The sequence below is a fragment of the Ceratotherium simum genome, chromosome 13, assembly GCF_057802395.1.
Source record: "Ceratotherium simum simum isolate JZ-2026a chromosome 13, ASM5780239v1, whole genome shotgun sequence".
Lineage (NCBI taxonomy): Eukaryota > Metazoa > Chordata > Mammalia > Perissodactyla > Rhinocerotidae > Ceratotherium > Ceratotherium simum.
Window position 1 is genome coordinate 42121058 of NC_141912.1, and position 17108 is coordinate 42138165.

A 17108-nucleotide genomic window follows, 5' to 3' on the forward strand; every position below is an offset into this window, starting at 1 on the left:
CACACTAATCGAGCACATTTAAAAAGATAATTGCTATTAGATTAGCTGCAGAAAAACAATGGTCACAGGCTATTTATAGTTGATAGATAAACAACAAAGAAAAGGAAAAAACCCTGTAAAAATGCAGTGTAGCAGGTCAGAGCAGACTGAGATGGAGGTTAGCACAGGAGGTTCAAAGTGCTCAGAGACCCCAGGACAGCAAAGGGAGAAGTTGGGCTGCCCTGCGCCCACAGGAAGCTGGGCCACCTGCTGAGGCGTTCTGAAACAGGATACCCTCTGGGACTGCCCCAGGTGACAAGAGGGTGCCGGCTCCAAGACCCCTGGGTCAATTGGCCAGGGGGCTGGGGCAGTGGGCTGCCCTGGGAGAGGGTCTGCCCTTGGCAAGGCCACTGTCTGCAGCCGAAGCAACCCCCAAAGGGGGCTGGCAGAGGAGGCCTCCCACGCTCTCTGCTCCCAAAATGGGGGCAAGCAGTCCACCAGCTGGAGGGGGAGCTGGGCAACACAGCCTAGTGTCCACCGACCCAGTGTGATCCAGAGTGAAGAGCACATTTTGCAGCCATTTGGGAAAACTATGAACCTAAGGCTTGCTGGCTGGCCTCACGGCGGGAGCACATGCATCCTGTGGCGACAGATCCGCCTGCCGGGCTCCGCAGTGCAAACTCCCCGTGGGTGCTGGGTGGTCTTTATTTGTTCTTTCCCTTCGTCACGACAGGAAGCCCGTCACAGGTATGCTCCGTCGTCTCAGCCTGCTGCTCAAGAAGTTGTGTTGCCTCACCCACTAAAGGCAGCAGCAGCCTGGGCCTGTCTGATGCCCCCCACCTGCCCTGCACCTCCCTGCCCTAGATCTGCTGGGGCTCCAGGGCCCCCTGGAGCTCCGGGGAGAAGGATGAGAACAGGAAGGAGGGAGTGAGAGGCTGGGGTTTGAGGGAAAATGCCCCGAAGGCCTGGAGGTCCAAAGACGCCACCCAGGCCCGTAGGTGCTGGGGAGCCGGGTCATGGGGTCTGTACCTCTTTCTCAGCTCCCTGTGTTGTTGCCATGGACTTCACATGGGAGCAGGCTCCGTGGGTGAGCAGGTTCACCGGTTCTGGGAACCCCTCCTCTTGGGCAAACAGGGACGGTTGGTCCCTAAGAGCTACCCTGCCTAACATCAGGGCACGGCCACCTGATGCCCGACCTCGTGCCCCTCCACCCTCCCTAATGCCTTCCAATTGAGGACAAAACAGAGAAATAGGGTCTGAAGGTCTTAAATGTAGAATGTGACAAACAACGTTAGAACTGGAAAAGAACACAAGGACCGACAATCATGAGGCATTTACTTAGTTGCATAAGGTTCATGTTATTTCGTTTTATTCTGCAAACAGTCTTGAGAGGGAGGAATCAGTTTCCCTTTTCACAAGAGAGGAAAAATTAGGCCAGAGAGAGTTGGTGACTTGCACAAGGTCACAGTGACAGGTGGCCTCACTGGTCCCAGTCCTGAGCCCTCTGTAGCGCCCTCCCACCCGACACCCTGCTCTCAGAAGACGTAGGGCTGTCAGCGTGCTGTTGTGGGATCACAACGGAGGGGGGCTGTCAGAGAGATATTTTCTGCCAGGTGAGTTATGCCCCCTCCTAGTCATACACCAGGTTGGTGGCCACACCCTCCTGATAGGGAGGACGGATAGATGTCACTGTGTGTGGATGTGTGTGTATGTGTCTGTGTGTGTGTGTGTGTGTGTGTCCTGGCGCCAGGCTTCAATCTGAGTATCCCCTTTAGTGCCCTTTCCTGGACATAGGGAAGGGGTGACTCCTCCCTGCTCTCCCCCAGGATTACCCCCTGCCCTTTCTTCTCTCCCCACATCCATCTTGGAGTAGCCCCCCTGGCCCACCAAGGCCCCCAGCTGTGTCACTCTCCTGACTATGACGTTTGCTCTCCCACCTTGGAGGGCCCTGCCCCAGCGCCAAGAGTGGAGACGCCACGTCTATCCCCAGGTGCTTGTTCCAGTGGCTCCAGGCGAGGAATCCAGCCCGTATTCTCCAGCCTTCACTGCAGAGGAGACTGAGTCTGAGCCACAAGCCAGTGAGGCAGGAGCGGACTCCTCAGGCCTTTGGGTCCCTGGCCGAGTCTCCTTGGCTCCATCCGCCCTGTCCCCACCCTGCCTGGGCTGTCCTCCAGGATGTGGTCAGCTCTGAGTTGCCTTTGCTGTGTCACAGTGGCTCCTCTCTTCCCAGGGGACAATGAACCCCGGGGGGTGGGGAGCCACCCTTTCTCTGATCCATGGCCTCTCTCCCAGTGGACTGACTCTGGAGGGTCCTCAGTCCCCTCCAGGAGCTCAGACCTGGAGCGTGGGTGTAGCAACTGGAGGAGACAGCCCTGAGTTCAGCCTGGGGACAGGCTGGTCCTGCAGCCAGGCCTCACACCGCTTTCCGTGGAGGGGCCGGCCAGCAGGGGGCAGCAGTGGGAGTGTGGGCTCTGCTGGCTCCCAGGACTTGAGGGACACGCAGCCGCATCAGGGCAGGGGACATCCAGAGGCCCGTCAGAGGACGCATGGCCCAGGGGGTGGGGGGCTTGGACAGCTCTGGGGTCCCCTGCTGCCAACACATTGGTGGACGCCTAGCTCTTAATCACTGTTCCTTCTTTTCCTCCAGGGCAGGGCCCTTGGGACATTGGCTGCCTCTGGGACCCTTTCTTCCCCAAGCGCATGGGGAAGCTTGAGGGGAGCAGAAGGAAGCTGAGGCAGAGAGTCCCAGGTGGGGAGAAGGCACTGTCCCCCCCTCTGCTCCCCTCAGCTCTACAGTAGGGAGTTCCGAGGCAGACGGGAGCTGAGGTTCTCTGTCTGTAACAGCACCACAGGGCTTCTCTGCCATCCAGCAGGGGCCGGGGTGTCTGCGATCTGAGCAGAGTCCCCTCATGTCTTCTCCCGGGACTTCCTGCCTAGTGCCCTCGCTCTGGGCTCCTCCTCAGGTTCCTGGCAGCCCAGGGAGCTGAGCGGGTGAAGGGCAGCCTCTGGTTCTGGGGAGGCCTGAGTCCAGTGCTCCACAAGTCCTGTCTCCGATCCAGACAGGCCCCCCTCTGCAGTCCTCCTCTGGCCTCCTGGGACCCCTGTGGGAGAAGATCCCCATCCATAGTTAAGTGGCTCCAGACCAAACAGGCTTCCACGGAGGATCCGGTCTTCCGGGTGGGTCCCTCCAGGGTCTAGCAGCATCCCTGCACACGCTGTAACCTGTGAGAATTGAGAGAGAGAGAGAGAGAGAGAGAGAGAGAGAGAGATGAAGAAGGGCGGTGCTCCTGCTCGCCACGTCCCCCACCCACACCCAGAGCTCCTGGGCTGGTCAAGCCCCTCTTCTGGTTCTGCCTTCCGCTTCCTGCCAGGTCAACCCCGGAGGGTTAGGCTGTGCTGTCCCTGCCTGCCACCCTCCTCCCTTGCCTGGGTCCCTTACAGTCCTCCTGACTGGACACAAGCGAGGACACACTGCTTGGGGACGGAGTGCAGTCGGGCCCTTTGGAAAGCGTGTCACACCCCCAGTGGTCTGCCCAAGGGAGGCTGGGGAGAGGGTGGTGCTCTACTCACTTCCCATGTGTCTCTTCTTCCAGAACCCATAGGCTAGGAGCAGCATCACAGGCACTGGGAGGAAGGTCAGCACCCCCACGAGCACAGTGGGATAAGGATCCTGGTGCCTGAGGAGACAGGACAGAGCAGGGAGGAGGTGAGTACCAGGTTCCCCCACCCCAACCCACATCTTTCTGTGTGCCACGCAAGAGGAGTCAGACCGGGGAAACCCTGATGGCCTCCCTTCCTTGGGGACTCAGCTGTGGGAGAGGGAAAAGAGGTGCTCAGAGGTCAAGGTCAGAAGTCCCCAGGTAGAGGAGAGCATCTCTCCACTCTAGCACTTCTCCTCCATTATTGCCCCAAATCTGCTCATCACTGAGGACAAGGACTCTAAGAGGCCCCCATTTGTGATGGAAGAGACCAAGATTCTTGCTCTCCTCACAGTGACTGAGGATGGCCCTCCCACCTCGTCCTCTGTGACAGATGCTGTAGGGGACCCGGCTGTATCCCCTTGCTTGTAGCTGTTCCGTGTACATGGGTCATCAGCACCTCCTCTTTTTTTCAGCCTGAGGACTTTCTCTTGTCACTGGCACCCTCTATCTATGTCACACATGCCAGGCAGCCCTCTACTGATGATCAACAGGAGTGGGTGTATAAATACCCCAGCTCCCTTTCCCTTCAGGTGGAGTTTGACACTGGAGCCCAGAGTTTCCCCAGTGGACTGAGCTCTTGCTGCCCATGGTGGCAGCCAGCTTGATTGAGTGCTCTATTGGTTGCCTTCCCTTCCCTGTCTCACTTCCCCGCACTGTTCCCAGTGGCCCAAATAGGACGCAAATCCTCGTCTCAGAGTCTGCTTCTGGGGGAACCCAAATTAAAGCATCCTCCATTTCCCACCTCTTACCCCCAAGTAACATCCTAGTCTAGTCCCTACCCTCTCATCTCCATCCACAGACTCGTATGCCGACCCATCCTCTGCCCTCATTCCCCACTGCCATCCTTTATGTCATATCTCTATCCCACCTTCCAGTCTCCCACCTCCCTTTCAGCCAAAGGTCAGACTGACTTCCTAGGGGTGAAAGGGAAAGGTCTGCTGTAACATTTGCACCTTGAGGTCTGTTCAGGCACCAAGAACTGATGTGGTATCTGGTAAAATGGCATTCAACCCCAGGACCCATGGGTACCTGATGGGGGATAATTTGTTGAGGAGAGATCTGGTGTGGCACATTCCTGTGGTAGCCGATCTGGTGCGCAGGTGCCCAGCCTTGGTGGAGATGGATGCTGGGCCAGCAGAGGAGGATCTGGCATTGCTCGGAGACACAGTCACTGTCTGGGGCCCCGTGGTGGAGGGGCTGGTGCTGATGAAGCTGTGGTCTGTCGTGGAGGTCAGTCTGATGGTCTCTGAGGCAGTGGAGGGCAGGAGTCTGGCCATGGTGAGGAGTCCAGGTGTGAACGTCGTCACACTGGTGTTGAGAGGGGCATAAGAGCCTGACGTGGGGGCTTGGCCTGTTGTGACAACAATCCCACTCTTGAGCATGTTGGCCAGCTGTGTAGGAGGAGTGTTTCTCTGGGTTGTGGGTGCTGAGGGACCAGAGAGGGAGGAACGTTAGACTGAGCTGGGAGCCTCAGTTGCTAGGGGCAGATCCTGGAAGCCCACACACTCGTCTGGATGCTGGGGTGGGGCCCATCGTCATCTCCCCTCCTTGACCTTGGACCTAGGATTCTGCTCTGCTGAGGGACCAGGTGTGTGTTTGTTCAGAAGGTGATGTCAGAGAGAAGAAGTAGGCACAGTAAAGAAGGAAGAGACTTTCCCAGTTTATTTCGCCTCCCCTGTCAGGCCACCTGCGCCCAGAGAACACTCCCCTCCCCATCCCCATCTCTCACTACCAGATCCTCCTTATTCCTGTGGGTCAAAGAGATTTCTCTACTACGATGTTGAACAGAGACTTTTCCAGTTGCTCCATAATTGGGGATCCAGAGATGAGGACAATGAAGCATCTAAGACCCAAATTCCAAAGAACACTGCAAGCAGTGGAGTCAGACCCTTCCTTGGGGGCTTCCTAAGAGACACCCGAACCAGTCTTGATACCCTCATCCGTCAACTCAGCCCTTTCCATCCCATTTTCTAGAAGAAGGCTGGCGTTTGGAAAGCGGAAGAGGAGGGAGTGGTAGGAGTTGTGCAGTCTCAATGTAGGGGGCAGTGTGGGTCTCTCTCAGCGGGGAACAAAGAACATTGGAGCTGGAAGGGGGAGAGAGGGCTGCTGCAGGCTACTACATCCTGCGACGGGGCGTAGCAAGGATGCGCTCCTGAGAGCCAAATGGTCACCATGGAAGGTGCCCATCTTTCTGGGCAAGGGAACCCAGAACAAGTGGCATTGGTGAGGGCAGGGATAGGGGAAGAGGCTGACCTGGAGCCAGATCTTCCAATCATCCCACTCAGCAGCGGGGAGACTCCCAAAGGACCCTTCAAAGAACTCACACATGGGTGCCCCGGGAGAGCCAGCATTTGGACACCCACCTCATAGAGGATCTCAAAGATTGGGCAGAAGACGGGTGACATCCAACAGAGAGAGAACTCCTACAAGGGTCTGTGAAGTCACACAGCCATTTCCCTCTCTGTCATTCCGGCCTCAATACACCAGGCAGTTGGGAAGGGAAGGAGCAGGAGGAGGTGACTGAGAGGAGACCCCCTTCCCCAACTCCTGAGATGAAACAGGGGATGTTAGGCAGCAGCAACGCCCCCTTCCCCACTTCAGGTGCCTTGGGACATAAAACCTGGTCTTCAAGGGGGCATGGAAGAGCCTACATGGCTAGAAGATTCGAGTTCTTAATTGGGGTGAGGATTTTTTATTTCCTAATAGCTGAAAAGGTCTGCAAAGTTGGAATCTCCCCAAATTGTCATTAAAAGATGGAAAGTGAGATTTGACATAGTGCAATGAGGGGATATGATAAGAGAAATGTTTGTATCCCTACAAATGAAGACTTTAATAGACTGGTTTCACTACTTCCTGGGGTTCAAATCATAACTGAAGAGGGGAGGAAGGAGATTTGGCGACACATCTTAGAGACAGCAGTTGCCCTAGTTCAGACCCAACAGAAGAGGGGCACGTAGTCGGGTTAGGAGAACAGGGAAGGTTGGATCATAAACTTCAAGTCATCAGCTGCTTCTTTCAGGCTCACTCACTGGCTCCTTTCCCATCTTATAAACGTGGGAGGAGCTCGGGGCTCGCTTCTTGGCCCTCGTCTCTTCTTTTTCTACACTCAGCGGAGAGCTTTTATAGCTCCTTAATTTTTTAACAGCTTTATTGCGATGTTATTCGCGTTCCATATAACACACCCACCTATAGTGTCAAATTCAATGGTTTTTAGTAGACTCACAGAGTCGTGCAACCATCCCCACAGTCAATTTTAGAATTTTCATAATCTCAAAAAGAAACCCTTCACCCATTAGCTGTCACCCTTCTCTCCTCCTTCCCCCCAGCCCTAAGCAACCACTAATCTACTTTCTGTCTCTAGATTTCTCTAGTTCCCTAGACTTTAAACTATCTTTGCGGAGATACTTGCAAATACATCCCAGCTCTGACCTCTCACCTGAGCTCCAGGCTGATACATCAACTACCTGCTTCGTTGCTCCCCCTGGGGTTCTAGGGGGTATCTTAAACGTAACATGATAAAGTAAGCTCTGGATTTTTCTCCTCCAAACCAGCTCCTCTCTCAGATTTGCCCTACCCAATGGATGGTACCATCGTCCACCGAGCTGATGAAACGGAAAACCTTGGGGTCCTTCTTGATTCCTCCTTTCTGCTCGCCTCCCACATGAGCAAATCCTGTCTTACCTCCAAAACATACAGGGTGGGCAGGAAGTCTGAATAACATAGATTTGGCCCCTCCACTTCTCTCCACCTCCAGTGCCCACATCCTACTCCAAGACACCGTCATCTCCAGCCAGGATGCCCACAATGGTCTCTGTCCATGCTCTTACCCTTCCACAATCTATCCTCCATGCAGCAGCCATTATAATTTTAAGACAAGACACAACGCGCCCCTCTAAACTTTCCAACAGCTTCCTATTGTACTTAGAACAAAACTCAAACTCCTTATCATGGACTTTAGAGATGCTGTTTGACTCTCCGACCTCATCTCCCATCTCTCTGCCCCATGGTCAATAGGGACCAGCCACACAGGCCTTCTTTATACAGGTCCAGCTCCTTCTCACCTCGGGACCTTTGCACATGCAGTTCTCCCCACCTGGAATGTCCTTTGAAGCGTCCATATTTCAACATATTCCAGCTAGAAAGCTCTCGTCATGCGGGGCCCTGCTTGATGTCACCTGCTCAGGCAGGTCTTCTCTGATCTCGGTGCTTCAGCAGCTCCCCCACCACTGAGTTACTCTCTAGATCATCACATTGTTTTATTTTCTTAAGAACATTTATTGTTATCTGCAATTGTTTGTCTATTGCCTGTCACCTCCATAGGGCAGGACTGTGTCTGATTTGCTCACCACTATATCCTCAGAGCCTAGAATAGTGCCTGGCACATAATCAGGGCTCAGTGAATATGTATTGAACAGATGACTGAATAAGACAAAGCACAGAGAGTCCTGAGTTCGAATCTCATCTCTGTCACTTATTAGCTCTGTGACCCCGGGCAAGGTCAGAGCCACACAGGGCTTTTTAGATCTCATTTTCTTCATCTGTAAAATGGGGACAATAATGCCCATGAAGATGACTGTATAAAAACAGTGAAACCCCTACTGTGCACCATGCCTATTGATGGATTATTATTCTTATGATATCTGCATTAGTGGAGCGCAGGGCAGGGAGGATGCCCCCCGAACCCCCATCCCAGTGCCCCAGCAGTCCTGCTCACCTGGAGACACTTCCAGCTGGAAGCCCATCAGAGGATAGAGGGTCCCAGAGCTGTTGCGCATGCACCAGTACCGGCCCGAGTCCTGGCGCCTGAGGGCCGCCATGGTGATGTTGACCACATTGGCCTGGACATCGTCCTGCAGCAGGTAGCGCGGCCCCTGCGCCCAGACACGGGTGAACCCAGGCTCACACTTCTTCCTCCTGATTTTGCACCAAACCTTGCCCTCCACGCGGTTTTTGCGGCTCTTGTAGGAGCACTGTACAGACAGAGTCTCCCCTTCAAGGTGCCTCACTTTGGAGTACACGCTCTCGGCGGGGACACCTGGGGAGACACGACTTGTTGAGAGAGGAGCAGGGAGGCATCTTGACACTCGAAGCCCGTAGTGAAGGGAGAGGAGCTGGATATCACCCGACTGTCATGGGACTCACAGTTTGCGGGAGAAACACGGCCCCTCAGAGGGAGTGCCCCTAGCCTGTTGGAGGAGACACTAGCCCTGCCCTCTAGGAGTTTCCAGACTGACGGGGGAAGACAATAGTCCTGTGTCCTTGGGCTGGATGATGACGAAGTCACAGGGCTAGCCCTCAGGGAACTCCCAGTCTGATGGTGGAGACACAGGCATCACCCTCAGGGAGCACCTGGTCTAATGGAGGAATCTCAGCCCTTGCGCTCAGGGAGCTCCAAGCCCTGTCTTCAGGGTCTTGTGGGAAAGACCCAGGTCCTGCCCTCAATGAGACAGATGCACAGACACAAACACAGGTCCTTATGTTATGAAATGCCAGAGCACGACAACTTAGGTAGATAAGAAAATCCAGTATTTGAAAAAATTAAGGGTAGTTATTTATTTCACAAGTAGGTTCACTGTAGTCATCTTTTTTAACAGCAAGTTGTCTTAGTTCATTCTAGGTGATGTTTAATTTTAAAATATTCTTGGGGCCGGCCCAGTGGCATAGTGGTTAAGTTCACACACTCTGCTTCAGCGGCCCGGGGTTTGCAGGTTCGGATCCCAGGCGCAGACCTACATACCACTCCTCACGCCAAGCTGTGGCAGGCGTCGCACATATAAACTAGAAGAAGATGGGCACAGATGTTAGCTCAGAGCCAATCTTCCTCAGCAAAAAGAGGAGGATTAGCAACAGATGTTAGCTCAGGGCTAATCCTCCTCACCAAAAAAAAAAAATCTTAAAATATTCTTGATGGAAAAAAATTAGACTACTGGTGGTGAGCACAATGCAGTCTATAGAGAAATTGATAAATAATAATGTACACCCGAAATTACACAATGTTATAAACCTTTATGATTTCAATAAAATAATTGAAAAAAAGAAAAAGAATATTCTAGTTACATAAAACCCATAGATTAAATATGCCCAAACATGCATATAAAGTCCCAATGGAGTGCAAACCAAGAATTCTACAGTTATTCACTGTGCATCTATAATGTGCTACACTCCGTCTGGGAGTAAGATGCGGTCTGTGCACTTCATCATCCATGGTCTGGTGGGGAGAGGGACCACTAGGACTGGAGGGGTGAGTGGGGACAGGGAGAGGAAGAAAGGCGCCGTGGGGTCCCCCCACCCCTCTGCCCACACAAGCTCAGCGCTTTCTCCTCCAATACCCCAGAGCCTTCTGCAAACAGACACACACACACATGTTTCTCCCCAGTAGGACAGAGTAGAGAGCACACATTTTGCAGTCTAAATAAACATGGATTAAAACTCTGGTTCTACCACTGATTAACCATGTGAGCAGATCACTTATTGTCTCTGTTTTCTTTATCTGTCTCAGGTTGGCTGTAAGAGTTATGCCCCAGGACAGTGCCTTCACTGTAGTACCCGCTCAGTGCATGTTTCCTTTTCCCAAATGCAGGCAGCTCTAGATTTCTCCAGTGGACCCCAGAGCTCTGATAGCCAAGGGCCCAGTGCTCCAGACGTCTGCCTCAGTTTCCAACCCAGCTGCCACCATAGTTGAGGCTTGGAGCAAGGCAACACCCACTCTGAGCATCACTTTGTCCTATGAAAACTAAATAGAATGATCCAACTCAATTATCTGGCAGGTGGGAGGTTTGAGGGACCCCAGGATTGCTCAGCACAGGAGACACTCTTTGGCCTGGCAGAGGGCGGGGCCTCATGGGTGGGGCGACCTTGGAAACAGTCTCCAGGGTCCCATGTTCATTTGTGTCCACCTTCCACCCCTCTCACAGGCGGTGCCCAGAACTGAACAGGAAGTGGTAACTTGGTTGCCATGGCAGCGAGGGAGGCAGAGTTGGGTGAGGTCCCCCTCAAGAAGCTTTGGTAGCTGTGGGGTGGGAAAGCCCTTCAGGGATTGCTTCCCCTCAAGACATCAGCATTCAGAGAAAGAGAAAGTTGAAAGCACACACACATGATGCAATGATTCCTGTAAGAACCAAACAGGGCTTTCCTGACAGAGGCCGAGGGAAGAAGGCTCTCTGTGTGAGAAAACTGAGTGTCCCTGGCCAGAGGTCCTGAGGAAGCCTGGCAGATAAAAGGGCCCTTGCAGAGAGGGTCCAGAGCTTTATCTTAGTTTGTGAGGCCTCAGTTAGCTTTGCCTGGGGCCAGATGTTAGGATGGAGCTTCTCACTGGTCTCCGGTGAGGAGCTACTGGGTCAACCCCAACCTTCTCCTCCTGGTCCTCCTCCAGCCCCAAAAAACATTAAACAAAATCATTAGGCCAGGAAAAGGAGGGAGGGAGGGTCCAGGAAAAGGCCATTCCCTCCCCACTAAGCCAGCCCAACTCCCTCTCACCTGAGACGCGGCCCTGGAGCCACAGTAGCAGCAGCAGCAGCAGGAACGCGGGAGACATGACTCCATCCATTTGGGGACAGTCTCAAGCCCAGCAGGGGACCAGCACACCCCAGGGATTCAAGGTTAGGACCCCGGGCCTATGCAGGACCTGCCGCTTGGGTCTGCCAGGGAAGGACCTGGGTTCTAAAAGTGAAGCTGCCCATTTAGGGCGGTGAGGAAGTTGTGGAACCACTGTGACCAGCAGACCGCAGGGGCCCGCAGAGCCTGTGAGAGGGCGGTGCTGGCTGCTGTTTCCGCCCTCTTCCTCGAAACTTCAGGCAGGTGTGGCTGCTCCACCCAGTCTGGGGCCCCCCAGCCCAGGGAGGGCTCATGGGGTCAGAAGGCTCCCCACCCTCTCCGGATTCCTTCCTGGAAACTGGTCCAGTAGGGGTGCCTCCTAGTCTGAGGCAGAGGATTCATCTAGGGAGCTGGTGTGAGGTTTCTAGGACTGCAGGTATAGACTTTTCTGGAATCCTCTGGGCTCAGAGACCCCAGGGGTAGGGGCTATGGGGCTGGGACGAGGCATCTTGGACCCTACATTTTTCACAAACACACATGCACAAGGAGGTTTTTATAAACTCACATTCATTCATTCATCCCTCACAGAATGCCTTCACTCTGGTGCCTTCCCTCTCTCTCTCCCAGGCTCCTGGCTGCTCAGAACAGTCACTCACACTCACTTGCAAATAACCTCTCACATGTTCACATGTAATCTTATTTTTGTCGCAGTTAGAGTGATGGGGGGAAAAAGATGCAAATTGTAAGACTCAGAGCATTAAGTTTGTGTTTGGGGAGGAGCTCCTGTGAGTGCTCTCTCTCTCTCTCTCTTTCACACACACACACACACACACACACACACACACACACACACACGAGCTGCCTCTTCTTTTTGCTACTCGCCTGTGTCCTTATCTTTAGCCCTCTCTCCGCCTCTCCTACCGTCTTCTCTACTCACCCACCAGCTCTCTAGACTTCCGCTCCCCCTAGCAAGCTTCCTAAAGCCACACCAATGCTTCCCCTCCCCCACCTCTTCTCCAGAAACCACGCCCCCAGCCCCTTGTCCCCTAGATCTGGCCCCCAGCCAGCACACAGGCATGCCCACTCGACTTCCTCTCAATGAACCCTATCTTCCCTATACAGCCGCCCAGCTCCGGCTGAAATGACCCAGCATTTGGCCAAGACCCCACCCTTCGCTTAGTCCCCAGGGCCGAGAATCAGGATAGACTTCTGACATCCGGGAGCTGTGTCCTCTGCTCCGTTGGGATGTAGGGAGCCAGGTGGACCCCCATGACTGTGTGTGTCCCCCCTGCTCGTCTGTGCCAACTTTCTTCTCCTTGGATGGGCCTCAGAGTATAAATGTCCTCCAGTTTGCATGGCCACCGTCTTAAACTGAGCTTGAACCCCCAAATGCCAAACCAAGGAAGTTCTGTCTTTGCTGAGCCCCAACTTTTATAGTCTCTCAACTCATTTGTTCATTCATTCACTCATTTTTTTCTTGTTACAATCTTAGGTGCCATGCGTGGCGCTAGGCATTGGGAGTACACGAATGAGGTACAGTTGTCCCTTCAGACCTCTCGGCTCCCAGGAGACACATTACGCATTCTGTATTCACTCTTCCTTTTCAATACCTCTCCCCAGTCCTCAGATCCCTGAGTTCAGAGGCTGTTTCCCCTCCCAACACGTATGGTATCTTCCCTCCTTCTTTTGCTCCATCAGAACAGCAAATGGCTTCGGGAGAGGAGGATCTCATTGATCTCTTGTGGGGACTTCATGTAGCTGGAATCAATGCTTCTGTTAGACCCCTCCAGCGTGCCCGGCCCTGAGTGAGGCTCTGTGAGAGGTGCCATCACTGGGACAGCTGTGTGGATAAGAGCCCAAACGCTCTCATTCCACTGATAGAGGAGGTATAAACTGGACTCGATGTTTCCTGAGGGAAATTTGGAAGGATTTATCAAAATCTCTAAAACTGTATACAGTAGGCTTTAATGGACAAAATAATTTAACACAGCACTATATTTTTTTGTTTCTTTATATTCATTTTTCCCATTAAAAAATTAAAGTCTGATTTACATAGAGTAAAATTCACCCTTTTCAATGGAAAGTCCTGGGAGTTTGACAAACCCATAGTTGCTAGTAACCACCACCATAATCAAGATATAGAAGCATTCCATTACCCCCTAGAAGTTTCCCTGTGCCCCTTTGTGGTCATCCTCTCCCGCTCCCCCTCAGTTCCCGGCAAACGCTGTTCTGGTTCTTTTCCCTCTATAGGTTTGCCCTTTCCAGTTAAAAACATGGAATAGTACCATATTTAGCATATTAAGTTGCCTTCTTTCACTTAGTATAATGCATTTGAGATGCTGTGTGTTGAGTGTATCAGTACTCTGTTCCTTTTATTGCTAAGTAGGATCCCACTGTGTGGATGTGCCACAATTGTTTATCCATATCCCAGCTGAGCGACATTCGAGTTGGTCTCCAGTTTGGGGTTATTCCAAATAAAACTACTACAAGTATGTGTACACAGGTTTTTGTGTGAACATAGGTTCACATTTCACAGGAGTAAATACCTAGAGTGGGATTGCTGGGTTGTATGGTAAGGTGGTGTTTAATTTTAAAGAAACTGACAAATTGTTTTCCAAAGTGGCTGCACCATTTTGCATTTCTACCTGCAATGTTCCAGGTGCTCCCTGTCCTTGCTAGCATTTTGATATTGCCAGGTGTTATGTTTTTTCCCTCATTCTAATAGGGTGTAGTAGTATTCGCTGTGGTTTTATTTTGCATTTCTCTAATGACTAATGATATTGAGCACCTTTAATTCTGCTTATTTGCCATCAATATATCTTCTTTGAGATAGTGTCTGTTCAAATCTTTTCCTCATTTTTTATTTGTTTTCTTCTTATTGAAGTTTGAGAGCTCTTTATATATTCTGATATAAATCCTTAATCAAATGTGTGCTTTGCAAACATTTTTCCCAGTCTGTGGTTTGCCTTTTTAATTTTCTTATTGGTATCTTTCAGGTGCAAAAGTTTTTAATTTTGATGGAGTCTAATATATTGTGTTTTATGAATCATATTTTTTGTGTCATATCTAAGACATCTTTGCTTAACTCAAGGTCATAAAGATTTTCTAACAGCCTTACTGAGATATAATTCACATAATATAAAACTGACCCACTTAAAGTGTACAATTCAGTGATTTTTAGTATATTCACTGAGTTGTACAACCATCATCGAAATCTAATTTTAGAACATTTTCATTACTCCAGAATGAAATCGCATACCCATTAGCAGTCACACCCTGTATTAGTTTACTATCACTGCGAACTTGGCAGCTTAAAACAACAGAAATTTATTTTCTCACATTTCTGGAGGCCAGAAATCCTAAATCAGTATCACTGGACCAAGATCTAGGTACTGGCAAGTCTTTGGTCTCTCCAGAGACTCTAGGGAAGAATCCATCCCTTGCCTCTTCCAGCTTAAGGGGGGGTGCCAACATTCCTTGGCTTGTGACTGTGTTACTCCAATCTTCAAGGGCAGCATCTTCAAATCTCTCTCTGCTCCATCTTCAAATCACCTTCTCTGTGTGTGTCCCTCTTCCTTCCTCTTATAAAGATACATGTAATTGCATTTAGTGTCCAGCCACATAATCCAGGATAATTTCTCCATCTCAAAATCCTTAACTTCATCACATCTGCAAAGACTCTTTTTTTGCCATATGAGGTAACATTCCCAGATTCCAGAGATTAGGACATAGATATCTTTTGGGAGGCCATTTTTCAGCTTATCACACTCCCATTCCTGCCTCTCCTCCCACTGCAGCCCCAGGCAACCACTAATCTACTGTCTATCTTTATAGATTTGCCTATTCTGGACATTTCAGAAAAACAGAATCATACAATATATGATCCTCTGTGACTGGCTCCTTTCATTTATCATAGTGCTTTCAAGGTTCATCCATGTTACAGGAGTACTTAATTCCTTTAAATAGCTGAATAATATTCCATTGTATGGATATACATTTTTTTAATCCATTCATTGGTCAATGGACATTTTATTTGTTTCCATCGTTTGGCTATTATGAACAATGCTACTATGAACATTTGTGTACAGGTTTTTGTGTGGACATATGTTTTTATTTCTCTTGGGTATATAATAAGGAGTAGAATTGCTGGATCATATGGCAATTCTATACTTAGGATTTTGAATAACTGCCAATAGTTTTCCAACATGGCTGCACCATTTGACACACTCATCACCAATGTATGAGAGTTCTAATTTCTCTACAATCTCTCCAACACTTATTACTTGTCTGTCTTTTTGATTATAGTGATCTTAGTGGGTGTGAAGTATTATCTCTTTGTGGGTTTGATATGTATTTACCTAATAAGTGATGATGTTGGGCATCTTTTTGTGTGCTTATTGGCCATTTGTGTATCTTCTTTGGATAAATGTTTATTCAAATCCTTTGCCCAATTTTTGTTTGGGTTATTTGTCTTTTTAGCACTTGGAAAATGCATCACTTCATCCTGGCATCCGTGGTTTCATTTGAGAAATTATCTGTAATTTGAATTGGTGTTCCTTTATAGGTAATGCATCATTTCTGTCTGGCTATTTTTAAGATTTTTTTTTGCCTTTAGTTTTTAGAAGTTTTTTTATGATTTGTCTTCATGTATGTTTCTTTGGGTTTATTCTTATTTGGAGCTCACTCAGCTTCCTGGATGTGTAGGTTTATGTCTTTTGCCAAATTTGGGGAATTTTAAGCCATTGTTTGTTCAAAAACCTTTTCAGTCCCACACTCTTTCTCCTCTCCTTCTGGGACTCTGATGATGTAAATGTTAGCTCTTTTATTATTGTGCCACAGATCACTGAGGCTCTGCTAAATTTTTTCAGTCTATTTTCTCTCTGTTGCCCAGATTGAATAAATTCTATTGATCTGTCTTCAAGTTTACTAACTCTATCCTGTCATCTCCACTCTACTATGGAATCCAGCCAGTGAGCTTTTTAGTTTGGTTATTGTATTTTTAATTCCAAAATTTCCTTCTGTTATTAATTTCTAACTTAATTCCATTGTGGTTGGAGAACATACTCTTCACGGTTTTGAAGGACTTTGTTGTCGCTGCCATTGAAGCTACATGGAAATGTTTGTCGGTGCCCTAGTCGTGGAGGCAGGTCTGGGATGGCCAGCCTGTTATCACTGCTGCTAGTGGATCTGACCACACGCTGGCCTCTCCAACACCCAGTCCAGGGAAATGGGGGATTAAAGAAAACTCAGGGAACTGACCACGTTGTTGTGTCACAAGTCCTGAGGTCTCTAGCCAGCTGCCTCCTCTACCCTGCTTTTAGAGTCCTTTTGTCATTGTCTGCTGAGTAATTAACCGTATTCAGAGGAGACGAGCAGGAAAAAGTGAGGCTATCCCATCTTGTTCTGGATCCAAAAACTATTTGTATTTTTATTATTGAATTGTAAGAGTTCTTTATACATTCTAGATATGAGATACATGATTTGCAAATATATTCTCCAGTTCTGTGGGTTGCATTTTCACTTTCATGATGGTGTCATTTTTCAGCACAAAAGTTTTTAATTATGATGAAGTCCAATTTATCTATTTTTTTTCTTTTGTCACTTATGCTTTTGGTGTCATATTTAAGAAACCACTGCCTAACCTAAGGTCACAAAAGATTTATTCCTCTATTTTGTTCAAAAAGTTTTATAGTTTTAGCTCTTACCTTTAAGTCTATGATCTATTTTGAGTTAATTTTTGTGTATGATGAGATATGGATTTCATTTCATTCTTTTACATGTGGATATCCAATTGTTCCAATCTGTTCAAACCACTTGTTGAAATGACAATTCTTTCCCCATTGAATTTTTTTGACGCCATGGTTAAAAATCAATTGACCATAAATGTTAGAGTTT

General features: G+C 49.7%; 1 protein-coding gene across 2 annotated transcripts; it reads right to left on the reverse strand.

Moving 5' to 3' along the window:
• Positions 1-1326: 1326 nt before the first annotated feature.
• TREML2 (triggering receptor expressed on myeloid cells like 2) lies at positions 1327-11861 on the reverse strand. Of its 2 annotated transcripts, none has more exons than XM_087438567.1 (5): positions 11157-11861; positions 8395-8715; positions 4710-5031; positions 3550-3656; positions 1327-3201 (listed from the first exon to the last, which is right to left on the reverse strand). In XM_087438567.1, the coding sequence occupies exons 1-5, from the start codon at positions 11224-11226 to the stop codon at positions 3107-3109; spliced, it is 915 nt and encodes a 304-aa protein (XP_087294693.1). In that variant the 5' UTR covers positions 11227-11861; the 3' UTR covers positions 1327-3106. The 2 variants fall into 2 exon arrangements, with proteins under 2 accessions (XP_087294693.1, XP_014638216.1); XM_014782730.2 differs by having other exon boundaries at positions 4710-5106; positions 11157-11262.
• Between the last annotated feature and the right edge of the window lie 5247 nt (positions 11862-17108).

Coding starts and splice junctions, on each gene's coding strand:
- TREML2 (XM_014782730.2), bottom strand. CDS start 11,226: ATGGATGGAGTCATGTCTCCCGCGTTCCTGCTGCTGCTGCTGCTACTG. Junction 8,716..11,156: donor GCTCCAGGGCCGCGTCTCAG/GTGAGAGGGAGT, acceptor GTGTCTCCCCAG/GTGTCCCCGCCGAGAGCGTG. Junction 3,657..4,709: donor AACAAATTATCCCCCATCAG/GTACCCATGGGT, acceptor CTGTCTCCTCAG/GCACCAGGATCCTTATCCCA.